Source organism: Anabas testudineus, chromosome 2 (assembly GCF_900324465.2).
Source record: "Anabas testudineus chromosome 2, fAnaTes1.2, whole genome shotgun sequence".
NCBI classification, from domain to species: domain Eukaryota; kingdom Metazoa; phylum Chordata; class Actinopteri; order Anabantiformes; family Anabantidae; genus Anabas; species Anabas testudineus.
Window position 1 is genome coordinate 3,640,662 of NC_046611.1, and position 26,681 is coordinate 3,667,342.

At 42.3% G+C, this 26,681-nt stretch overlaps 1 protein-coding gene across 2 annotated transcripts in view; it reads left to right on the forward strand.

Annotated features, from left to right (window-relative positions):
- LOC113163266 (nck-associated protein 5-like) overlaps positions 1 to 26,681 on the forward strand; it is a 121,429-nt gene continuing 94,748 nt past the window's right edge. Inside the window, exons 1-2 of one of the 2 annotated variants that reach the window (XM_026361726.1) lie at positions 1 to 204; positions 8,236 to 8,338. In XM_026361726.1, coding sequence (XP_026217511.1) covers positions 74 to 204; positions 8,236 to 8,338 — 234 coding nt within the window. In that variant the 5' untranslated portion in view covers positions 1 to 73. Of the gene's footprint in view, positions 205 to 8,235; positions 8,339 to 21,132; positions 21,226 to 26,681 lie in introns of those variants that run through there. The other variant, XM_026361727.1, reaches the window with a different exon arrangement.

Sequence of the window (26,681 nt, forward strand, 5' to 3'; positions counted from 1 at the left end):
CAGCCAGTGTGTTTAAGTGTGTGCTGTGCGTGGTTTCCCCCCCCGCGACACTTCCAGGGGAATTTACGACAGCATGTTTTCAGCTGCCATCAGAGGAAATACCACATCATCACTTTGTCCTCCTAACCAAAACACCTCTGAGAGTCTGGGAGCTTCAGGACTGGAGAGAAACCTGTTGAGGGGAGAGGATCCGGCTGGTGCAGAGTAAGTTTGGTTTGCTGCCTGTGTTCAAACATTATAGGAAGTCGAACTGTTTCATGCACAAACACTGAGAAGTGAACTAAAGTAGGTGCGTGATTGGTGCTAATTCATGTAAATTTGGTCTCTAATATGCAGCAGATTTGAACAAGTTGTGCAAAGAACTGCTAAATATTGGTGATTTCCATGGTAAGTAACACAGTATGGATTTTAAGCCACTGTTTGTCTAACTTTAGTCCTGTTGTTTTACTTTGGGAGCTTAATGATGTTGTTTGTGTAGCACGTGAAGCTAGTAACAAAATACTAACACTACAAAAAGAAAATTAATGTTAGCTAGCAGGTCTCATTGGCTTATTGAAATGATACTGAAACTAAAGAAATAAGTAGCAATAAAGAAACTTAAGTTATTTTTTGCTAAATCGTAATTTAAACATAAAAACATAAAAACTCTAAATTAAGAAGAAGCTACAGGACAATGTTAGCTAGTGAGATGCAGTCTTTTTGGCTAATTAGCTAAACGCTGTAAAGTAGGATTAGTTCTGGATTAAAATGCTGATAAATATGTTTGATCAAGCAAATTAAACTCATTCACCAGACAAAATATTTATATTGCGATAACAAAAAAATAAAAATAAGCAAAAAATTAGTTACTTTGCCTATTAGCTAATTGCTTTAAATGACAATTTCTGTAATCTTACTGTAATTTTAGCTAGTTATATAAATATAACTGTCAAGAATATCAACTAAATCACAATTTAAAGTTTACAAAAAGATGCAAAATGGTATAGCTAGTTAAGATGTAGCCACTTTACTCATTCGCTAGATGCTGCAACGTAAATGCAGATATGTTTTGTTTACTGTACTGTTTACAGTATTAAGAAGCAAACTAACATTATACAAATCAAATAATCCAACAGGACCACTTCTTTACTGGAGAACCTCTCTGAGCTAATTAAAAAAGCTAATTGTTCTCAAAAAGCTGGATTTTAAAATGCTGTTAAACAATAACGAAACATTCACGTACACAGATAAACACAAACACACCGTTGATTCTCAAGCTGTCAGCAGTTTATTAGCGCGCTGCCCATCGCGTGATGCTCACATACCGAAGTGAGAGGGGGGCACTGTTGTGTATTTTGATAAGGGTTGGAAAATTCCTCTGCCCTCTCTTGGCACGCTGCATCACCCCTGGGCCTGTGCAGTATATTTCTCTGTCTTTTTTCTACCTGAAGTGCTATCATGGGGGAGTTCAGCCGAGAGTCAACGTTGTTGGCCAAAGCACGCTGGGCTGCAGCTGAGGGTCCCTCGACAGGAAGCTGAGTTGAGTTTTTTTTTTTTTTCCAGGATGTATATTAAAGCACAGAGAGCATCTGGTGGGATAAGCACAGGGAATTGCAGGGACTCCCCTCGTGAACAGGATGACGACATTGTATTCATTGTTTTTCTTTTTTTCCACCAGACCTCCCGGCCCTCCCTCCGTTTTAAACCCCCTACATTAAATAGTCTGCTAAGTACCGCTGACTGCACAAGATTAAAAGCTGCTCAGACAAGTTCTGTCAGAATCGGTATCATTAGAAGTTTGTGAGAAACACATTTTCTTACCAGCAGATTGTTTCCCTTTATCTTGTTTGACATGATTTTGGTTAGGAAGTCATTTAGGTGTTTGCATAGTACATCTGAGAACCAGTCCATTCAGTACTCCCAGCCAGTGCTGATTGGATAGAGCATCACTCATGTTTGACAGGCTTTATTAAGCAAGTAGGCTAAGTCAAATATTGAAACTCACTCTAGTGACAGCCTAGCTGAGAAGAACATCATGCAAATTATGTATCACTAAAGAAAAATAGCTTAAATCTTACTGTCAGCTGAGAACACTTATGAAGACAGAACTGGAGCAACTGTTGATGAGAGCAAATACACCATAAGCACAGTTGATTAATAATGCAGAACTCGGTGTCACATTTCTGCCTGCTTATTGCGAAAATGATTTACAAATGCCTCATAGTCCTCATGCATGTCTCACAGCTTTGTCACAGTAAAAACATAATGAAGAGCTTCGTTTGTTCCATACACTCATTAAAAATAAAGGATCGTCTTTGCTCCAACTTTGGCACTTGGATCAACCATACTGGCCGCAGAACTATGAGTTGATCAACAGCAAATTAAGGTCGTTCATCAAGCAACAATGACAACATTTGCCATTTCCAACTGCTCCAAATCAAAGTGCTGTTTGTCTTATATTATGATACCTTAAAAATACATTTTGGCTTTGGACTAACAGTTGCTGACAACAGGACTCATCAATAGAAATAGTGAGTAGTTTGAAGATTAAAGTCGAAGCCACTCTCTACAGCTGTACTCACTGTCAGTGTGCTGAAGAACAAACTGTAGGTTGTTTACTCAGTAATGTTTAGGCTGTTCTTGCATTTCCATAATCAATGACATTGGAAACTAAAGACATAAACAAATAACGGCGTGTGGGTGTGGACACCCAGTTACACATTACCTTACCAGAACACAAGAATATGACATATTTGTGAGTAAGATCATTTACAATTAACTTTCACTTTACACATGTCTATGCTTCTCCTAATAATGTGGTTTAAATGCCAGAAAGACACCCAAGCTCATGATCTCAGTAGTGATAAAATGTACACATGTTCTAACTGGCCTTGATTAAAAAACTCCACCAAGAACATAATCACAGTTACATAAGGGAGCATAGTGTTGACATGGATCCTGCCTTTCTGTCAGCGTTAACGTTAATTTTAAAGGGACTGTAAAATTGACCTATTAGCCTTAACGGTAAGCTGCTCATTTTCACGCCCATGTGATAAATACTTAAATGCTAAACTTGCTTCAATTAAAAGCATGAGTACAGCAGCAACCATGAGCACATACTGTAAAAATTCAGGAATAACATTCAGCCTAATGATCGGTTTGCTGACGGCACAAAAACAACAACAGGCTAGTGTAAAGTATGGCTTATTGTTTGAGGCTCTCAGACACAGTAATTCCATGTTAGGCTGTGCCAGGCTACAGTTGTTGGTGCCAGCTGTACCGGGACACATGCAGAGGCAGGATCAGACAGGCTGGCCAGCAGAGGGACTCTAAACATCCGATCAGAACAGACCATCTGTGCTGCTACAATACAGATGGACCTCTCTCTCTCTCTCTCTCTCTACACACACATTAAACCACACATCAGATACTTGCATGCTTCAATTTTCTCCTCAATGAATGGAAACTAATAGCACCCCCCCATCCCCCAAGTGTTCCCTCCCACTTCCCCCCGTGTAGCAGGCGAATTAAAAGTGAGACTCAAACGTATAATCTTCCCGGTCATTCATTCTTCTCCGTGGACATGGCAATCTGGATGAATCATTCAGAAGAAAAATAAAGGAGAGAACTGGGCTCTGGGCCATGGGGGATGCTTCTGCACTGACCCCGTTTCAGGCTCCCCCTCATTCAAGGCATGCACAGGGCATGGACACAAAATGAATTGGTTCCTGGGGCAAAGGGGGTGCACCAATCAATGTCCAATCCCCCTCCACCATCCATTTTCAGGCCCTGGCACTTCCTGGTGTTGCTCTTTTTTGGGGCGGTGGGGTATTGATCACATAGGCCTGAGTCACTATTTGGCTAAGAGGCTTCTCTTTCCAAGACCTCTGTTTTCAAAAGGTTCGTAATAAATGTCAGCGCTAATTGGAAACTCATGCAAAATGGAAGCCTGGAACTCTCTTCTCTCAGCTCTTAATTCCTCCAGATGGCCATTGAAATATTTGCGTGCATTTATTTACTCTATCATTATCACGTAGTTTAATGTATAGCCCATGACTAAAGCGGTTCACAAAGACACAGCAAATGAAGGCTGAATTTAGGCGCGCCGACAGACCAGAGGAAACACTTTTATTGCAAATTCCACTGCAATTATTTCTCAATGAAAGGTTTTGTTCCTTGGGGAAAGGGTCAAAGTTCAAGCCACACACCACACCTACTTGATATCTGTGTTTGAACTTACCATGACAAAGATTTGTCACTTGCGGCGACTCTTTGCATAAGAACATGCGTAGGTGAATGGCTGACTGTATTGGGTACAAAGGGCAGTATTGTCACTTGTGGCACATTGTGGAAACACTCTGGAGTCAAAAGCCAGAGGGTGGAGCAACAGTGCTTCCCTACAGCAGACTATTGCTGTATATTTAGGATTATTGCAGCTTTACCTTTAGAAAAAAATGTAGATAAGAGTGCCAGTAAAACGCTGGTGGTTGCAAAGAGAGCGCAGCTGCCTAATTCTCCTCATCTTACAAAGGAACAGTTTCAAATCAGAGCCATGACAATCCATATTCATGGACAATCTGGGCTTATTATCGCCGTCTATCCATGAGGCTCACAGTCTGTTTTCAGTACAGCGATCTCTCAATGGTTTTAAGTGTTATCATTAAGCTGTTATCCCCTCACATTATCCCGTGGTGCAGTTGGGAGCTGTCTGGGGCTCCGTGACCTCAGCTGGGTCCTCCCTTGTTCCTGGAGCAGATGTTAAAAAGAGAGTCCCCCCTTTTTACCTCCAACAGACCCCCACCTCCTTTTGGGTTGTACACTCATAGACACACACACCATCCTTCCGCGCCTCCTCCCTTCACTCTGGTATCTAATTAGGCCTACAGCACAAAGGCTCCCAGATGTCAGCGTCCTCCTGGCCTCCTTTGATTATATCCTTTCCACCCCACTGGCTGGCTTGCTGACTGGCTGGATGGCCGGCTGGGAGCCGTGTGGACTGTAGGCGTCGACGCGTGTCACTCGCGTAGGTCAACACCAGAGTGTTTTAACATATCAGTAATTGCTTTTTGTGTAAATCACAAAGAATCAGGAGGGAAGGAGGACAGTGGTCAAGGGGTTGGAGTTCTAGAAAAGCCCTCATTGCATCATAAACACTTTTATTTTGTAATATAATGAATAATAGTGATCTGTCACAGCATATTTAAAAGTGCATTTGTCATGGACAACAATCACTAAGTGTTTCATTTCCTTTAAAACCAAGGAACCGATAAACTTTAACGATGCATGGACAGTCAACAAGTTTGTCAGCTGAGGTAAACTGGCCATGGCGCTGCTGTTCCAATCCGATTTCCACGCTTCCATGATCTCTGCCCAGTGAATAGTTAATAAATGAGACTGATTGCTAGTTCTGTGAAACATATTTGATTTCACAGGTTTAAATGTCTAAATGTTGCTTGGAGAACTGTTTTAGTATAGTTTCAAATAACAGAGCCTAAAATAAAAAATTAAACAATAAAAGGCTCTTTTGTTTTTGGAAATGCAGTTTAAATAAACCAAAATTGAAAAGTGTTTGAGAAAAGATGCAATACAAATACAAATATGATACACATACTGTAGATCTTTGACTGACTAGTGCTAGCATGCTAGCTACACTGTCTGTTGTTAATTTACTAGCTACTGTGCGGCGAATAAACTCAACGTCACCAAATATTAAGAGTCAAATTTTTAATGAAGATGTGCAGATTAGTGTCATGAAGACACTTCCTGCTGTGACCAAGCCTTTAATAGGTTTTTTGTTTCCGAAAAGAAGAGTACCTTTAGCTATTAGCATTGAATAACACTCTTTAGTATCTTTAACATTTATTTGAGCTGTTATTTTATCGCAGTCTAACCTACAAGTTTAAACAGAAACAATGCTTTTTGCACTGTGAAATAAGTATGTAGTAGTTTAATCAATGGGAAGTGAATGTGAGGTGCACTGGTGGTCTGACATGTAAACCACTGTATTCAGCAGAGACCAAGCATCATAAGGTTTGTTTACTTGGCAAAGGTAGATGTTTTCTTCTTGTTGTTTTTTTTTATTGCCTGCTTTTATCTGAGTGCTCCTGATATCTGGATTTTAATGTGTTTGCCTAATCTTTATCACTTCCGATCCGTCCATTGCACTTTCTATACCCTAAGGAAAACGGTGTCAGTGTTTTCTGTGTTGAGTCTGGGCAATCAGACACAGTGCTATAATCCATTTTAATCATTTACCCTCAATTTCCTATAACCCCCGCCTGTCTCTGCATCGAAGGAAAGCTGTGGGCTTTACTTCCTCTCCTAATCTCCAGGGGAAAGGAACCAAACTAAAATGTAATCTAAACATAGACTATTTCATCTGATGCAACACACTTGCATAATTAGTCACCACAGAGCCAGAGAGAGAGTGAGACAGAGAGGAGCCTGACTTTTCTGTGTCATTAAAGACACTGCCTTTCACATCCTGTTCACTGATTAGGCAACTTGCATCTACACTGAGCAGCCCAAGGGTTTTCAGAAATGGGGCAGAAGGAGACTGTGTCACGTTTAGAAATATAACATCAGTTCTGGATGAAAACGAAGCAGCTGATCCTGCATGCAGTCCGATGTTTGAAGCTTCGTGTCAATAAGTTTGCACTTAGCTGATTGGCAGTGGATGGAACATGTCATGTTGATGTGCGGCTATGTTTGACAGGCGCAGCCACACTGCTGCAGCTTCAGACAGGGTGTAACAGATATAGCCTACAGCAGATGCAAACAGGGCTTTGGGAGACTGTTTGGGAAGTGTGGTTGCATAAGTAGGTTTGCGAAGCATGTAAACATAACTGACCTGAAAAAATGAGATGAATATGCTTCCGCCTAATGCTGAACCCAGCAAGTAGCAGCACTGAGCAGACCTGTGGTTATCGCACAAGTGGATCTTATGTTATGAGGTGATTTTGGAGGTTTAAGTGGGCTTATAATGGTCATTTCTAGCTGGTGTTCTGTTGCTAAATACAGGACTTTAACATCATTTATGCTCAAGCTCCACGGGTCCAGCACATTGTTCTAGATACTGTAACTCCCACAAACTGGACATGTGAAACTAAGTGACTCAATGTGAAACATTTTCTCCCTGATAAAGAATTTATTATTCTCAGTCTTAGGAATTTCACTCCGACCTATTTTTCACTGGCCTACCACATTATTTCTTAGTTTTTCTTAAAATGTTTAATCAAAACTTCCCTAGTAATTAACAACTAAATACTAGATAATTTTTAGTGAAATAATAAATACAGAAAATTAAACAAATTACAGTCTGTGAGAATTAAAAAATACAAACTATGCCATAGGAAGACTCGCTATCTCGCACACATTCAACACAAGGTTTTAATGATGCTGTTGTGGTTGCGTGCCAAGAAACAAGGCGAATTACCATTTAAAAAGCATGACATCAGTGTGATGCCAATGGGTGTCGTTACACTGACAAAGGAATAATTACACTCTATATAATTATAATGTACAATGCATAAATGTGATTAATTTTAATAAGTGTAATTATGTGGTGTACTTAAACATATCCTAGGTGTCATTTCCATTCAGTTACATAGGATATATGCAGGATTTATTCTCCCAACACACAGTAAAACACGCTATGTTGCACAGGCAAGATCTTTGACCCCGAGGCATCCATCAGCTGACCCCTTGACCCCTCCTTCACCAGCGAGGAAGTTACTCTGTGCAAAAACCACAGCAAAGCCCCAAGCTCTTTGTAAAGGAGTAGTATGCGTGAAGTGAAGTGTTTATCTTCTGCTGTGGCCTCAGTCAGGCCAAGTCGGACTGGTTCCCAGCGCTGTTTGGAGAAGCCTAGAAAAACAAAAGGGTTGAAGTGTGGGGTTCGGGTGTTGGGTTGGAGGGTGGGATTCCCGCATGACGCTGAAAGCAAGTAGCAAGATGTAGCTGGAGGTTTGTGACACTGCCCCTCAGGCCTGAAGAGAAGTCCACATTTCAAATCCCTGTTTAGGCTTTTTGAGACAAGGCACTGCAGTAGGAACTGAAAGAAATGGGAGAGAAAGAAAGTAGAAGAGAGACTTCTGCTGCATCTGCTGCTTTTAACTTGGACTTTGAACTCATCTAAAAGGTGAAGGACCTTCTAACAGCAGCTGGACATGAGGCGTCTCTTGTTGACTTTCTCTCTCTCTCTCTCTCTCTCTCTCTCTCTCTGTCCTCCACTCCTCCCTTTTCCACTCCCTCCAGGGCTTCTCAGGTGTGTGGATCACTGCAAGGCAAAAGGACTGTGAGCAGACACCTGGAGAGGAGAGGGAAGTTAAAGAGGTTTTCTCTTGACAGCAGGCTGCTGGTAAGTCAATCCCCAGACGTAGCTGTAGCTTGTTAGACTGGTTATTTACACAGGAAGTAGAATAATTAAATGTCCTTTTTCCTAAAGGAATGGCTCCGATTTTTACACTTCTAAAAGACTTTTAAATTTAAAATGAGTCAGTAATTCAATGGAGTGTTGTCTTTGGGATTATGTTGTCATTGTTGTGGATTGTTTGGACTGTATTTCTCATGGATTACCTTGTTGGTGATGCAGTATGTTTCTGTTTGAAGTTTTGGAAGTGGTCTCGTTGGTCTCGTCATACACGGTGACTAACTCACACTCATGATGCACTCTTTTTTTGTCTGTTGTTTATTTAGTCAGCTGGGAATTAAATATGCTTCACTTCCTGTGTTCAGGCAAATTGTTCCCCAGGAAATCTCCACTTTTGAGTGTTTAAAAAAGAAAAACACTATAATAACGGCAATAATGTGAATAATGCGACTTTGTATTGAATCATGCAGAGAAGACTGTAAAGACTGTGCACATTAACGTAAATGTCACAGACGCCCTGAGATTTAAGCTGTAAGGCTGTAGAGTGCACACACATCCACGTGTCAAGCAGCCCTGAGAAAAAACTGCCTGCTATGACTGTGTTTGTGAAACACACTGTGGCCGGCAGTGAGTGACGGGCTTATCTCTACGCCGCTCTTGCAAATCACAGGAGTGGAAACTTGTTTTGGCTGAGGGTTAACTGAAGGTGAATCTGCTCACAAGTGCCTCTTTGGAATGTCAAGTGCAGCCATATAGCGGCTGCTGTGTTGTGTCTGCACGGGAGTACAGGAGCTTATCCCCCTCCACCCCTCACCCAGTGCGTACAGTACGGTCACTGCACAGGAAATAATAAATCAAGAGGCTTAAAATAGCATTTTGAAATAGGAAATGCTCAAATCATGTCGGACGCATTTGCTATTGTAAGACTCCAGTTAGTCAGGGAGTTCCTCTTCAAAGGGACAATGCACCTTAAAACGTAATAAACCCATTAAGTAATATACTGTCATAAACTGTATTTCCAAGGCAGTTTTGTTGTTTATGGCGCAGTCTGTTGCACGTTACTGGCTATGAGGCTTTAATGAAGCCGACACACGTCAACATCCTTTATTGACTTGACCTGACTTTATGACTTGCTGCTGACCCATCCTAACCCACCGCTAACACGCTTAAAGGAAAACCCTGTGCTGCCTTGAAGGCCCACTGTGTTTCTTATAGATACTTAATGATTATTTTATGTTTGTTCCAACAACAGACATGGCTGGAGACATTGTGTTGTGTTACTCCTATTAAATAATCTGTTGTCTTTGCTTATCATTCTTTTTCTTATGCCTGTCAATTACAGCTGTAAGAAATGATGAAGTTTATGTTTCTGTTGATCGACAAATGGTTTTAATATTGCAACTCCACTGTGAATAAGCATAAATACATGTGACATGACATTACATAACACTCACTAACTATTTTGCCCATAGCAAACACCATACTTTCACTTTTCACCCAGCTGTCCACTGTCATATCTTCTCACTGGCCTCATAAGGCATTCTGGGAAATGTAGGAAAATTGGGAAATGTAGATTAATGTAATACAGATACACCACATTAAATAATAAATACACACCATTCAGTAACAAATTTAGCATCACATACTGATCTGCTGTTATGAAAAAAATATTAATGTTGATGTTTCCTTTAATTGGGGACGCAGATCTCTAAGTGTGTCATCATTCCCGACTTAAAGTGCGACATGAGAGCAAATCTAGCAGGAGCACACTTGGAGTGACACACTTGAATCCACTTGGTGAGACTAGACGCTCTTTGATTTATAATTTATTCACAGCGGTTTAGCTTTGTGAATGTGTAACTTCCTTTAGTGGATCATCACTTACTGATGTGTTTTCTTATGCAGTGACTGTGTGATGAAGAAAAGCTTTCCGCCCGTTTTCGCTACCATTAATACTTATTAGTTGATATGAGAGATACTGCAGCTTTAATTGCTTTAATTGGACACATGGTGACCTGATTTAACGTGAGCTTGTATGTAGGTCATATTTGTGATATGGTTTTATGATTCAACATGCTCACATTTGTCCACTCAACTATCCATGCATGCATTTTCCTCCCCTTTTTTCCTCTTCTTCCTTCTATCCTTTTCTCTCCTTTGCGTGCCCATCTGTTTTTATATCTCTGGTCTCCTTACCCACCACCTTTCCTCTCTCACCCTTACTTCATGCTTCCTACTTTGCCTTTCTTTATCGTTTTCCTCTTTCTTTCCTTTTGTTCATCCCTAATCATTTATTTTTACTTGGGGCAGCGGGAGCAGAAGGGTGCTCGGTTGTTTTAATAGTGGGACAGGAGGAAGCCTGAAGCATTTTGGGAAAGGTCCAGCATAGATCTGGTGGTAGTGTGCAAATTTGATTCAGTGGCACTGGCTAAGCATGAAAAGTACTTGATGTTTTGGTTGGTATAGCAGTTTGAAGTCGAAGAGGTTTGTTACCAGGTTTGATCCAACTTAACTTAACTTAAGTGCTTGAACACATTTTTTTAAATATAATTTGTGTGGTTATATGAGCCTTTGTTCACCCACTAGGCAGAAGTTTGTGTCTTAACTCCCTGGGTCTTCAGGATGTCATACCGTAGGAGTGTTTCCACAGGAATGTTCCTGGTACTTTTCCTTCCCAGGCACTAAAACCCAGGAACCTTGCTTCCTTAGTAGTTCCTGGTCCTTCAGAAAACCATAACCCCCATCCAGGGATTGTAGAACTAAGGCTGCGGCACTAAACGTAGACCCTGGTTCCTCTGGTGGAAACACAGGCAGAGGAGCTGAGTTCTACAAAAGGTTCCTGGTACATGGGAAAGGTTCCTGCATTTCAGATGGGACTGATGTCTTTGGCTGTTGTGGCCCTGTCGACTCTACTGGCCTCTGCCACATTGATAAACCTACTAAGTCCTGTAAACATTCCTTTTCCTGGGAGGATATGAACCTTTAACACGTTTATTTTTTCAAGCATCTGAGAAAACACAAGCGTTGTCATCAGGCGACAGGCATGAGCGTCCTCCCTGGTTTCCTTCTTGTGTCAACTGTATGTATGAGCTGCACAGATTGACCTGGGTGATCCTGTATTTTCAGTTTGAGCGCCTCTCGTTCTGGTTTGTTGGCATTTTTGCAGAAGATTACATTTGTTTCATCCAGAAAATGCTTAGCCTTTTCATGTTGCCTTCACACATTGTAGGCATTCCATGTGCTTCATAGCCTGTTAAGATGATGAACAAGAGATTTTCCACTGGGGATGCCCCTGACAGATTTTCAGTTCATGCTAGCACACAAAACTTAAGACAAAGTACCACATGTCAGCTGAGGACCAGGTAAAATATTTATGTCTGCGCTTCTTTGGATGGATTACATGGCCTATCTTCAGAGAACGCGTCTATCAATCGTCTATGGGTAATTTGGTGAACATAGGGCTTGAATGTCAGCCTGGGCCACCACCTCACACATGTATAATGCATCGAGCCAGCATATGTTTCCTCAGTGTGTGCAGGCTAGGTTTAAGGGAATTTTCTTGGGTGTGGTTGCTCCAAAGCTGTGTAAAGCTCCAGGCATTGTTCAAATAAGTAATTGATATGTTTGTGTACATTCATGTGTGCTTAATGTACTGATGTATTTAAATTGTGCATCTGTGATTGTAAATAAAAAGGAGTTGGTTCTTAGTCAGTGTTATCAGCCTTTTATTCATCACAGCGCTCGGCTCCCGTGACAGGAAATAGGCTGAGTTGGATCATCTAATCTGCATCAGGTTATGTAGCTCAGGGATGTCCCAGAGTTGCAGCAAATACAGAAGCTCTTGCAAGTAAGTGGGGCACCATTTGCATTACATAACTGCCGTGTTGCTGGGATGATTCTGTGCCTCTATTTATTTTTATCATTTGATGCCCGCCTGCGGATGAGACTCTCTTGATCATGCAGGGATGTGCACGGTGAGCCCGATGGCCGCGGACGATCTGTGAGCTGTTGCTAGCTGCTGCCAGCCAGCTTTAACTAGGTCACCGCAGAAGCTCTGTCAGGGGCCTGTAGTATACAGTAAAGGCTATCACATGCATTTATTTCACAATTTCTGTGGAGGTAAACACCCAGTAAAACATCTTTTGACAATAAGATGCAGATTTGTGAACTGAGACACTAAAGGCTCCGAGACTGTGGAGGGTAATGTTTCATCTGTGATACATTACTCTGTGGAGGCATAGAAAAATCCTGAATGCCTGAGAATAGTTGACATAGTGACATTATTCAGAGGTTTCTAGATCATTATTGTCAGCAGTTGCAGCAAGACGACTTTAAATTTAGTCAGTCGGGTTAAAGCCGGCGAAGAGCAAAGGTGGAACAAGTATCTGTCAACCCCTAATATGTTGTAAGGTCCCCTGTGTTTTGTGGTAGTGGTATTGGAAGTAATGAATAATTATGCAACAAAATGATGTGGTATTTGATAAGTAAAGGTTGCAGTAACAAGCCTTTGTGCATACTAATGTGAAATAACAAGTTAACTAACTCCCAAGGTGCATTTTAGGGAAACTATCAATGTATCGATATCTAAACAGCAGCTATCGACCATGGTCGTTGTAGTATTCAGAGTAATAATGTCGTGTTTCTCTAAAAGTTGAAATAAGTCATATTATTGGTCATAACATAATGCTTTAGAGCTGTTACACTATCAAAAGAAAATAAAAGCAGTGATTCTTCCCATGTCCATGGTTGTAAATAAAGCAACATAAACATCTTTATGTCATAATATATTGGATGAGAAGCCGGTAGAGGATTCTTACAGGACTCCCTCTTCTTATGTGCACATTATTTTGAATTGTAGGTTGTGTTTTTAATCTGTGTCGTAGCTGTTGTTTACAATTCGATCCAGTTTCTAGCGCCTCGCCTATATCACACAGAGGTGAATGGAATGTGGTGAAAAAGATCTTGCAGTGTCTTGGAGCTTTGCCCATTTTCACACCTATGTGCACCTGGCCTGGCTGTTGGGTTGTGGTTTTTGGAAAGTTGCAAAGTTTGGCTCAATGCTGATCTCCCTCCCTGAGATGAAAGGCCCCTCAGCACATCTGACGTAGAGCGAGAACACCTTCAGGCACTTCTGCATCAGCTTGGTGCTGATTGGAATGGATCAGATAAGCTGTCAGGTCAGACGTGATGCATTAACCAATCACTGCACTTCTCTTTACCTCGGTCTTCTTAGCATTAGCTTTTTAGTGTCTGTCCTGTTTCCATCTAACAAAAGAGCCTCACATGCTTTAATCCGAGTTGTGGTGTCTAATGCATTTCCTCAACCCAAGGATCTTTAAATTGGTGAGAGCATGTCCTTAGTTTCTTCCCCACACCCTATTACTTGCCAACATTTATAAAGTGTGCAGCCGTGCAATCATGCTCAGAGATAATTGATAACAAAAGGCCAAATTGAAAACACTCTGCAGGGGAGGGTTAATAATCAAGTGCTCCACATTACTGATTAAATGCTTGCTGCATAGTTGTGAGTTGTATTGAATAAACAGCATGTGGTACTGCTTTCCTGTTCTTCTCCAGAGTATTTTGGGTTTAGCTAAATCCCCCTGGCTTTTGTCAAGCCTCCTCCTCATATAAAGTCTTTTACGTGCTGATTTGCTGCCATGCTGTGATATCAGGCTGCAACTTGCTTCGCTGGCTCATTCACCCCTGGTGAAAGTAAGACAATAAAACTGTCCCAGGAACAAGCTCCAAAACAGACAAATTAGTTTGGTTTATGCTAAATTTAAGTGCAAATGAATTAGATGGCAAACCAGCATGGAGTCCGTTTGGCACGACTGGATTTCCTCCTACTTCTCCCCCCGCAGCCCATTACAGCTGGTGCTTACAATGCAAAATGGAGATATAAAACTAAGCAGGAGAGCGAGCTCTGAAGCTGGATGGGAAGATCTACTCGGTCTAATCTGATTGGCTCCAGGATCCTGAGGCAGACAAATGGAGAAGTTAGATATTATTACTGAGCAGCTCAAACTAATTGAGCGTAATTATACAGTGGAAATCCTCCGACAATGCCGTCCTCAGCATGGGCCCCGTTCTCACGCCATGTGTGTTACAGGATGCCAAGCACAGGGGACGAGTGCTCACTCTGTGTGTCAGCTCAGTTCTTGAGTAACTGGTGTAGAATGTGGTTCTGGGTTCGAGGCTGATTGGACAATTTGGGTTGGAGCCAGATCCATAAAAAGATTCAGACTCTTCCTGGAGGAGCCTCTGCTCTTTCTCTCTCACACGTCTTCTCAAGTGTTTAAATGAACTCTCTCAGCAGGGGGATGCCAGCCTCCGGCCGAGGCTCTGACAGCTCCCTCAGTGTGCAGGTGACATACCACACATACCTGGGCTCACCGCGTGGGTAGCCACGGGGCCACAGGGTGTGGGAACCCAGTAAACTCTGGGACACTTGCTGACTCTAAAAGGCAGAAGAGGAGGTGGCGTTTTTCCCTCCTTGTGTCTCATGGGAACCATCTCCGCTCTCATGAGCCCGACGAGGAGCGATTACAGCGTTGGCTTTTCCCTAGACTCCAGTCTGAAACTCAGCGGCTTCCCCCATAACCAACCACACTCAGGGGATAAGACTTAGCAGCCTCCATCCGCCTGTAAACTAGTTTTAATAATTGTCTAGCCTGCTCTGATATGAGCCACTCGTCTGTTTTTCCAACCTCTAAGTAATGAGATTTGGCAGCTGGCGGTTAATACCTAGGTCATGTTTTAATTAGGGCAATTATATCATATTTTATGGATCTCTGCATCATGTGTGCTGAAGCTAAATGCTTCTTTCATTAACACAACATGATGTCATAATTAGTGTACTGGCATATGCAGGGAGTGGAGATTTATTTCAGGTAAAGCAGAAGTTGACCACATATTGCTTTAGATGATATTTAGCCTGTACGGCCTATTCCCATCTTCTCAGCCTGGCAATGACATGCTGATATGTACTAATGTGCGCTGAAATCTCTGACCCATATCACAAGTTGCGTGTATGTGACATGCCTCAGTAATGAGCCTTTGAAATACATAAGAAGCACATTTGCCTGCTGAGCATAGGTTGACATTGTAAACGTGAGTAGTGAGAGGGATACTGAGCTTCGGCCCTGTGCCAGCTCTTATAATTGGACGTCCATTTTCCTCTGTCCAATGAGGCCATCCTTTGTGCCCTTTGAGTTGGGGGGCCAATTATGAATGCAAGTTCTTCCAATCATGACAGAGATGAGAGCTGATCCTGCAGCCGCGTGCTGCCAAAATCACATGCACAGCCCCTCAAACATTAGCGCTTTGCACCAAACTCTATTCATCCTGTGGTTTCCCTCAAAAGAGCCCGGTGCCAGGAACACAGAGGCCTTTTGAGAGGCTTTAAATCTGCAGGGACAAGAAGAAGACAGTCCTCTCTCTATCTGCCAGTGTTATCACCCCACAGGATCAAACACTTGGACTCTTTCAGTGTCCTCAGGTGGCGGGGTCATCAAGATAAGAAAGTCACACGGTTAAAGGAGTACATTCGCTGTTGCTGGGATTGATTGATGATGAAAACATGACATGTTGCTGTTACACAAAACTAAGGGTCCAGTTATGCTAGTTTTGTGAAGATCTGATTACATCACACTAAAAGAGCACGTGTCCTGAAGTACTTCTGCATTTCTTTCTCTTGTGACTTAACTTCCTCACTCTCCCTCTTTGAAGCAGCATGGAAGCTGCATCTCACAAGCCATAAAGCCATTACTTTTATAACATAAAATCAAATAAAAAAAAATGCTACCTTTAAAAAAAGGAGAGTTTGAACATTCAAATCCACAGGAACTTTCCTCTATTTCAAAATTACACAGGAGCACAGAACAAATAGAAATGAACAAAACCTTTCTGCCTTGTCGTTAAACATTAGTGCCTCAGTTTGTCATTTTAGGAGCTCACTAATCCATCAGATGTGGACGTTTGACTTTTAAAAAACAGAAAAAGGAAATTTATAAATCATTAAAATGAACTTACCCTTGGCATGTGCAGCCATTTCTTTTGGTCTGTTTGTTCACTGTTTAAGTGAGTTTTAATGTTGTCTATATGGGAGCATGTACTATTATTTTTTATTGTGCGGTGAATATTTCAAGCACATTATGGACATTTATCACGCGTAGATTTGTCTTCAGAGTTCAGATGTTGGGTCTTAAAACTTAAACACAGCAGTCAGAGCTCATCCCAGGGTGTTAACCTCGTCCACCTGGCATGGAAGATCCATCTCCAGGGATGTTTGTTTATCACATGCAGATGAGGCACCACGTTTGGGTCCAACACTGGCACTGCAGGTTTGGGTTTGAACAAGGCAAAACTGGCAGAGGGTGGCTAACAGGATTGGATGTGCAGATTAAGACCCCAGTGTAGAGGAGAGGCAGAAAGAGGAGGCTGAGGAGGGGCTGCATCTGTCAGCAAAGGGAAGCCCACCTCATCATCTTACAGCTGGGGTGGGACAGGCTCGCTCTGTGGCCTCCTGACAGCCTGGCTGTGGGTGCTAGAGGCAGAAGGTGGTGCGATGGTGTGGTGAGCACGTCCTGGCTATTCTTTTGCACAGAGGCCAGCCTGTGATCACATCCTCCTCATCGGGCGTGGAGCCAAACCCTCAGCTGGGATCTGAGGGAGCTCTTTCATGCTTGGCTTTCTAAGACCAGGGCTAAAAATGTGAGGGAACCAGACGTGCTGTTGGGTTCTAGATCTGTCTATAAATGTTTTTTTATAAAAGCAGGGGCACACTTTGTATTTGTTGGTGACTGTAGTCATGATTTGGGAGGTGTGTTCGAGTCTTATAGTTTATATTTAAATATGTTTTGAAGGAATCCAGTCAGGCTTGTGAATCATCTAAGAAATGTCGAAAACCAGTGAGTAAACGGTGAAGCATTGCATTGTACTGTGGGAAATTCATAATCCAGCACATTCTGTTTTAGGTCAGAGCCAGAAGGTTTTTCAGTCTTATTCTTTATTCATTATACTATTATTTTCATGTATTCTATAACATATCCAAATAAATGAAAACATATTTTTTTACCTTTGTTTTGGTTAAATGTTCATTTTACTTGTCATAGTGAATGGAAACCAGCAAATATTCACAGTTTAGACCATGAAACCAATAAACAATTAAAAAACACGTTTTCTTACTCAATAGTGGAGTAAACTAAACTATTTCCTGGTTTAGTAGGAAAACGCAAGAATCCATGATAAAAGGGGGGATTTAGAGTTGTCTTCTGACTGTGATTTATTCAGTGTTTGGTGGCCTGTGATGTGCCATAACAAACCTAGAATCACTTCCTGCCCAGTCCCAGGGACTATTTACATGTTTCTGCATTAATTCCGACCTCTGAGTAAATACATACAAACCACTAACACACTAACATTTGATCTATGGCCTCTCTTGTTTCTTTTGATACCAGTTGACTGATGACGAATGTGTGTAAGTTCGTCTGCCAACGTGCACGTATATGCACGCTTGAATGTTGACACGCATCTACATTTGTAGATGCAAATTAGCGTCAATGAGTCTAAAGTCGTGGGTGTTTCCTACATGTACACGCCTGATGACACTGAGGCTCATTATGGGGGAAAAAATAGATGCCTTCCAGGGCAGTTGTCTCACCCAGCGGAGGCGGTACTGGTCGGTCTCGTAGAGTGAGTTCCTACCAGGTGTTCACATAAAGGAGTGGTGCTTCCTCATACCTTGTTAAAGAGTTAAAGGTTAAAACTAAATAGGGGTTAGGACCTGGTGTTAATGAAGCTCAGCACATTCTTACATATTCTGATGCAACTGTCTTGTAATTTGCAAAGAGTTTCTAACTTGACAAATGATGTAAATTACGTAGCAATTCTGTGCAATCCTACAGCCATTCTAAACCACAATAAAGAGTTATTTTATTATATTATATGGATGTTATTTTACCATTAATCCCACTGCGGCTTTGACAAATGGAACACGCTATTTGCTGAAGATTTATTGCCAAACTAGTCAGTTTGTCCCACCCACATTCAGTTATTTTCCTAAATGATTATGTGGGTATTAATGCCTACTCATTGACAAATGGAGCATCCTTAAATCACCAAAAGGTAATTATGAAAAGTCTTTATTGTATAGAAATGGCTGCTCATTATGTCTTCTGCTTTGCCTGGTTGCCTGAGATTGAATAATGGTTTACCCTGGTTTGCTTTTCAGATGTCTATTAGCTCTTTCTACCACAGATTTTTTGGCAGCAGCACTGTTTACTTGCACAATAATAATTTTAAAACATTTTTCCACTTAATAAATTCTTCATAACTAGGCGGAACCTGCTTTGATTGAAAACAATTAGTCACTTAAAGGAATGCATTCCAGTGGGCTGCTGATCTTTACACCTGCATCGCCTCAGCGTTCTTCACACAACCCGACTGGTGTGAAGCTACTGTGTCTACTGTGTCTGATGTCATAAATTCCTCAGTGAGGCTCGCCCAAGCGTCCGCTGACTGATGAGTTTGTAATCTGCGTTTGAGCAGGAACACCACCTGCCACTCAACTCCCATCAATCACAGTGATAGTCACAGCTCATAAGCTCAACCCTCTATGGGAGAAAGCACAGTTTAAATAGGTCAATGGGAGCTGAGCTTTCAATCCTGTGAGAATATTAAATTTCTATGTGTCTTCAGAGTGTGAATGTCTACTGAAGTAGAGTGGGAGCTCGTGGTGTCTGACAATAGAACATGTGGTTAAAATTGTGAATATTTGGAGTTGAACTCCCTGAAGTCTTTGCTTATCACAGAGAACATGTTTGAGCTCATCTTGGCAGAAGAATTTCTGCTGTGGGGTGATATCATAAAAAGCTGCACAGCCAAGCTGGTGCAAGATTTACAGTACGTCTGGAAACCGTCCACTGACGAATATTTACTGCCTGGTCAAATACAGTAGCAACTACACCAGTCAGCAAACATTTAGGTGGTGATACGAGTCACAGCTGCTTAAAACCTACTTTTCTAGCTATCAAAACGAGGCATCATTCAGCAGCTTCGAGGCCTTTTTGTCATCTCAGACATGGATGGATCACTGAACAGGTCAGGGGGCCTCTGGCCCAGAGCCTCTTGACTGTTTATATTTCTTGTCTAAAAGTTGAAAGACACGAAACAACCCCAACATGACAAAAATAAATGAAAAAGAAGAAGCGAAATGCGGAAGGGAAAGGAAAAATCGAAAATAGACACAAATCAGTCAGAGAAATGACCCAAAAAGTGATTCAAAAGTAGAACAGGCCACAAAAAAACATCAAAATGTTAGAAAAAGGGTGGAAAATGGTCCAAAAGGAGAAAAAAATGTCCATAAAAATGAAGAAGATTGATTGAAAATAGACAAAGATATAAGACATTTTCACGAAGAGATTTGAAATAACCAAGAAGAGAAAAAAATGTCTATAAAATGAATCAGAATGACTGAAAATAGACACAAAACAGTCGAAATAACATTAAAACATTCACAAATAAGTCGACATAATTAGTTATGATTGTGCAACTGTGCTGCCTTCTCACCTCATGAATCATAACTCGCAGCCTGAGGTTCATTGTTCACTCTCACGGTCTTTCTCAGGAATTTGGTTAAGAAGCACTGATTCGTCATCTTGGAAACAGTTGAGAAAAAAAAATGCATTTAAAGGTCAGTTTGGTTTTGTGCAGGTGTTCCACAGTTTTCACATCCTCAGCAGATGCAGACATGTTCAGACTGACACTCTGTGGTGCATTTAGCTGTAGTTCTTCGGTAGCTTTCGATTAAATTACATCATCAAGGGAAGTGATTCAGACAAATAATGGCAGATTTTGGTTATTATCTGGGGTTATGCACGTAACTTTGGAGCTGCAGCATGACTCAGTGGCTAGAAAATGCTTAAAAAACGTTTTGTTTTGTGATTGAGGGAAACAATCAATACACATTTTCTCATTCAGGTAGACAGCACCGGGTAAAATTACCACCTCATTGCAAATAAACTGTGACTAAGACAAGAAGTGCCCTCTCCTCTTATTGAGCCACTTGTCTTCGAAGGAATCCTAGCTGGATCAAGATCTCTTCTCGTGCTGCCAGGGAGTCATACATAAGATGTCGAAATGAGAGGCAGTGAAAATACTCCTGAGGCAAATGTCAAGGGGTCCTTTCAGAGGCTGTTTGATACTCGTGCTGCTTTGCCAGTCAGCTGCATGAACGCAAATGTTCTCCCACTTTGTGCTGCCAAGTCTTGCTTTACATAGCTTTAGATCTCCACGAGTGGCGACAGCAGGGGTAGTAGTGGAGCGGGCAGCGGTGAAAAGCGGTGTGAGTTTTGGAACAACAGCTAGGAATCTGAATTAACCCCCTTCTCCTGATGTTTTAATGTTTTACGTCTTTAAACACATGCACAAATACCAGCAATTCACTGCTTCACACACAAACACTCAGAAAACAGACGAACTCGCTCTCTTGGGCAGCAAACCACAGCCAGTCTTGCCCAGGTGATTTAATCCAACTTGACTTGCTGGTTAAATATTGACAAGAGCTGATGTGGCCTCACTGAGAAGAGACAAGGATTCAGACAAGGCACTTCACTGCGAAGGCTGCACGAATGCCTGCTGCATCATCATTCACACACACACACACACATACTGCCGAATGCAAACACACACACTGTGGCAGGCAGCAGCTGAGACTCAGCAAGGCAGCTAGGGCAGAAGTGGGGAACGAAGCGGAAGAAGAGGAAGGCGAACACACGAGAACAAGCGGACGCAGGATGAGCCGGTTTGTGGACCTCGCTGTCGTGACGGCCAACGGGAGGATCCGAAACGTCCCCCTGCTGGAGCTGCTGGCGGTGAGTCCCGGTCCGTACGTTCCACCCCTCTGGTCCCTCGATCCCTTCAAGCTCTACATCCATCGAGGAGGTATCTGGGGCAGGAGGCAGTCTGTCTGGGGCTGGAAGTAGGTCTGACTGGGTCATAATCAGGCTAACATCCTGCCCTCCGGTCTGCCCAAATCCACACCCACCTACATTGCTGTAGTACCCCAGACAGCAGGAGCAGGAATTGCCCGGGGTTAGAGGTGCAGGGCAGTGTGGGGGGGGGGGGGGGGGTTGCTGCAGATAAAGTTAAAATTTGTCAGGAAGCAAGTAGATGTGTGCATGCAGTACTTTCTGTAGACTCTTCTGTTTTCTGTTGCACGTGTCTCTGCCTCTATTATTATGTGTAATATTATTTTATAAAGGGTTTTCATGTACTGTAATGTTAAAGTGACAAACATTTGCTGACTCCAGCTCCTAAGATGTGAGTTTTTTAACTGCTGGCTGGACAAAACAAGCAATTTAAAACATCAAATGTTTAATTAGTTAATTACAAAACCAATCTACAGAGAGAAATAATCCTTAATTAGAGCACTGGAGTGCTTTTCGACTGTCACCGTGTGTGTCCGAGCCTCTCAAGCATATGGGAATGCCTAGACTCTCTGACTGTGTGTGGTGCATCCAAAGTGTGAGTGATCTTGCCATGTTCCATATGTAGGTCACTAGCTGACAAGCTGCGTCTGCCGCTAATTACGTGCACGAGAATTGAGTTTGTTTCACGTTTTCGATACATCTCCAGAGGGTCATAACGAGGGAACCTGCCAGCCATCTGTACATGTTTACACCAAGTGGTTCAGATGGATTGTGACGTTTGACAGTTTATTAGCAGGTTGCTGTACTGTGCAGTGTGTGTGTGTGTGTGTGTGTGTGTGTGTGTGTGTTGGAGGAGGCATTTGAATGTGTGGCAACAGCCTGATCTAAAAATATCACCTCAGTTTGAAGTGAAACTTCTTTTCTTCCTTGTGGTTTGTTTTGGATTTTAGAAAGTGGGATGCTACAGTAAGTGTTTTGACTTATTTGAAAGGCATGAAACGGTGATTTGTGCTCTTCTGGAAACACAGATAAAAAAAAATCTGATTACTTCATGGAGGATTTTTTTCTTTAACCGTCTCAGCCGGAGGTGTTTTGTGGAAATCCAAGAGTTCTTAGCCTCTGCCACTTCTTGGACTCAATTATGCAGACAAATGTCTCCAGCGAGCTCGGAGACTCCATATATCCTTTATCTAATTACATTAACAGGAGCTGGATAGTGACTAATGGCTCGTGGAGGAGAAGTAGGAGGAGGGGGAGAAACACACGACGAGGAGCTGGAGAGGCCCGGGATGCATGATTGCATTTTTCCATCCTATTTTACTCTCTCGCTCCTCCTCATGCCCAGATCGCTCCCTGCTCTCGGTATAGAAATCCCCCCCACCACACCCCAACAATCCCAAACCTCCACACACTAACACACGCTGACCCACTGAGCCTTTTTCCAGCCTGAACGATTCATATGTTTCAAAAAATCCACCATGGGATTCTTTCTTTTTCTGTTTCTTTTTAACTGTAATGCGTTGTGGCATGAATGTTGGCATTACGACTGATGTTCTGCCATCATATTTCTGTGTTGTGCGTCCGTGCAGAGGCTGCACTTAAAGCCTCAATCAAAATAAAGCTTTGTCAGGGCCACAAGAGACTCTTTCCTGTTAGTATTGCTTTTACTGTGACTTGAATGAAAACGTTACATCCACAAGGCCAAGAGCAAATGCAGACCTTTGTGTACTGCTTGGCGTGCAAACAACCTCAGAGGTCCAGGAGTGCTTTTTTCTTCATCAGCCTGTCCTGCCAAAATAAAAGTCTTCTTAACCTGCCCATGGCAAGAGCAAAAAAAAGAAAGAATGGAAAACCAAAACCACAGTTTCTACTCGCGTCCTAGTCGCTGTATATCTAATTCTACATCTTAAGAAGACCACGAAGGCACTTTTACGCATTCTACTGTATAATTATGTCCATTCATTAGAATAGAATAGAAAAATGTAGAACCTGATGGACACTGCATGCTATTGAATGCCAGTGCATTGTTTTAATTGCTTTTGTTTTCATTTGAAATTGTGCTTCTGATGAATGTTAGTGCCATTTTCACTTTTATTTTAGCTCTGTTATGTTCCCCACCAACGCCCTAGTAGAATATTTGACCCATTAGAAGCTAAATGCTTTATCAGATAGTTACTAAGAGCAATGGTTTGGTGTTGGACAGAGCTGCTGCGGTAAGATTGAACCAAAACAGTAAAGCTGAAGGATGGAAAACCAAAACTGAGCTGAAAATCCAGTCCAATCCAGGGTCAGGTCTAAGCATGGTAGTCCACAGGTCCCTATCCTTAGCAGTGTTTTTCAGCTTCTCTTGGGAGATATTTCCAGTGTATTATTGGTCCACACCAGTGCGAAGGAGCCCAGGAGGCGTCCTGATGAGTTGCCCCAACCGCTTCTAGTTCCCTCCGTACCCTGAGCCCAACCACTCTATGGAAGAAACTCATCTGCTCATATTCTTTTGGTCAATGCCCAAAGCTCACGACCATAGATGAGGGTTGGAACGTAGACTGACTGATAAATTGAGAGTTTTGCCTTCCAGCTCAGCTCCACTTCACCACAATGGTTATTGGTTTGGTTCAGGGTCTGCATTACTGCGCCAATCCCTACAAACCCTTAGAGAACCTTAACGTGATGGAGCGGTTTCAGTGTCCTGGAAGCTGCGTTGTTTTTAAACTGTGTCACCTAACCCAGATTAATGAAACTGGGGAATCTCAGGTCCAGGCCTTTACCCATGGAGGCCAAAAGAGTTACATTTAGCCACCAGCCTGTGGGCTCACCAGACAGGAAGAGGTGTCGGAGTCCAGCGCTGTGTCAGTCAGGGGACAGGTAGAGTCAAGGACTTACCTGAAAACGCCAAATCAAAGATGCTTAATTTTATAATTCAGTGTATATTAGTAACTATTGCAGGAGTTACTGTCCTCACATGTTCCACTGTCAGCAGACAAACCTTTATTACGACTACTTAAAGAAACTACCTTCCAGATCTCAGGCTACACAACACGACAGTGTTTTTCATGACACTCCTAAACACGTTTTGAGTGCGTGATATAAAAGTGAGTACTTCAGTGCCAGAAAGTGACATCTGATGACACTTAAGTCGAGCCCAAACCACAATGAGTCATATTTATGACAGACGTAGCAAACAAATATTCCAGCTGTGCGACAGTACACCTGTTAGTGATGAAGCAAAATATGATTTATACGTGTCTGAAATGTCAGCTGCTCACACTAGTGAATGATGAATGACTGAAGAAAGGAGTGATTTGGTTTTTGTATTTGTGCTTTGATGCCATATTGCAGTGCACAAAAAGTAAGAGATGAGCTGCTCGCAGCTGCAAAGCATTATAAGTAATTATGAATGGTGGCAAAGCGGCTCGAGAAGGATCTTGGAAAAACAAAAAAACTATTAAATCTTTGGAAAAACATTTTGCTTTCTCTTTGTGAAGTTTAATTGATAGTGACAACCAGCGTTGCAGTCGGATTGATGTCTGTCTGGGCTGTTCTGTATGTAATCTGATGCTATACCTCAACTGAACATGCAGCCTAAGCAGGATTGTAAACTACACTCATTTTCTAAAGACTTTCGATGCTAATTAAAATCTTATAAAAAGACATTTTTATTATTGCGGCCGATATAATTTCTTCTGCCTTTTAAGTGGTTTCTATGTTTCTGTGGTCAGTGAGTAAAGCAGGTGTTTTTTCCCGAGGCTTCCACCGGGTTTACAGGAGCTCAGCAGTCTTCTGGCTCCCATTACTTTATGCTAATATCCCCCAGCTGCAACCTGCACCACCCTGCTGCTTCCCTGCTTCGCTTTCTCTGCCTCACACAAACACACACACTTACACAAGCCCCCGGGAAAGTCACGGGAGGGCCATGAAAAGGAAGCCGAAATGATTAATTAACTCTGCCCTCATTTTGATACTGCCTTATTGGCTTTCAGCAGCCGAAATTCAGCTTCAGAGCTTTGCATAGATTATCCTCCCACCGCCACCGCCACAACTACAGCTACAACCCTAAAACACACACACAAACACTTTCAAATTATTGAGGTCATGTTGTTACTCATGCTATGGTGAGTGCGCAACATTGGTTTCTGGGCAGGTTGTGTTGCTCAGCAGAGAGCGAGGTGTCAGATTTGTTAAACTTTGGTTTTGCAATAATGAGAAAGAAGCTGCTCTTACAGGAAACCGGCTTCAGATCCTGCTGACAGACACCGACAGATATTGACCTACGAGTCACTGCTGTTGCTGAGGATGATTTGGATTTAATGATGTGCAGGTGAATGATCTGGTTTTAGTCTTTCGCGTGTTTTGTAATACTCGTCACTTACCAACAGATACATAAATCTACTGCGTAGTGTCAGATTGTGGCTGTTTCTGGGATGAGTTAACACACATGCATGCAGACACGCACGCACACAAGTTGATGTGACAAACTGATAACGAGACCTTCCAAAGAAATTATCGTAAAAACACTGTTGCCTAATTCTCTTAACAGAGCTGTTTTCGCAGTCAGTCATTAAAATCTTCCTCATTTTGCACCGAAGTGTGAAATCAGTAATAACTTCGGTGATTATTAATTTTGCATTGCACAAACTTTAAACTACAATATGTGTGCCTTCACATACAGTATGTGCCTGCTCATTTGTAGCCTGTGTGCATTCATGTGGACTCAAACACACTTATCAGTGCTCGTTCATGTGTACACAAATTCGTGTGTGGTCATCTCACGTGTGTGTAGGTGTGATTGTGGTGTGTGTGTGTGTTTGCTGTGAACACCAGGTGCTCCAGCTGGTTGTGTCCCTGAAGCGGCCCGGCCCTGACCGACCGTCCTGTGGTCCCCTGTGCCTTTCTACTGAAAGCGTTTCCCTATTTTGAATACAGACAGCTCTACAGCATTAAAGGGCCTGTCAGCTTCCAGCCACAGAGCTAGACAATACAACGGTGCTCCTGTACTCCCACTAAACGCTGGGGAAAAAGCCTGCAGAGCTGTTGTCTTTCATTTTTCTTTGTTCTAAACTCTCATTCTTGTCTTTGTTATCTCCTGTTTTCCTCTGTTTTGTTCTCTTTCTGTATCGTTGTGCACACATTGGGAGGCACAGTGTACACGTTTCATCATCTTCTTTCTCCCAAACAAAAGATCACCTGCCTGGATCTGTGATGTGTCACAGGGTGGGAGCCCCGAGGGAAAGCCTGCCGCCTCATGGGGAAGTTTTTAATGACTGCGTCAGGATGGGCTCCTATGATTTCCCAGAATGCACTATTTGGGCAATTTTACCCACTTGATGCGAGTGGAGGCAGGTTAACCTGTTTTCACAAGTGTGTGAACTTGGTGTTGCATAAATCCTGTTTATTTTGGAGGG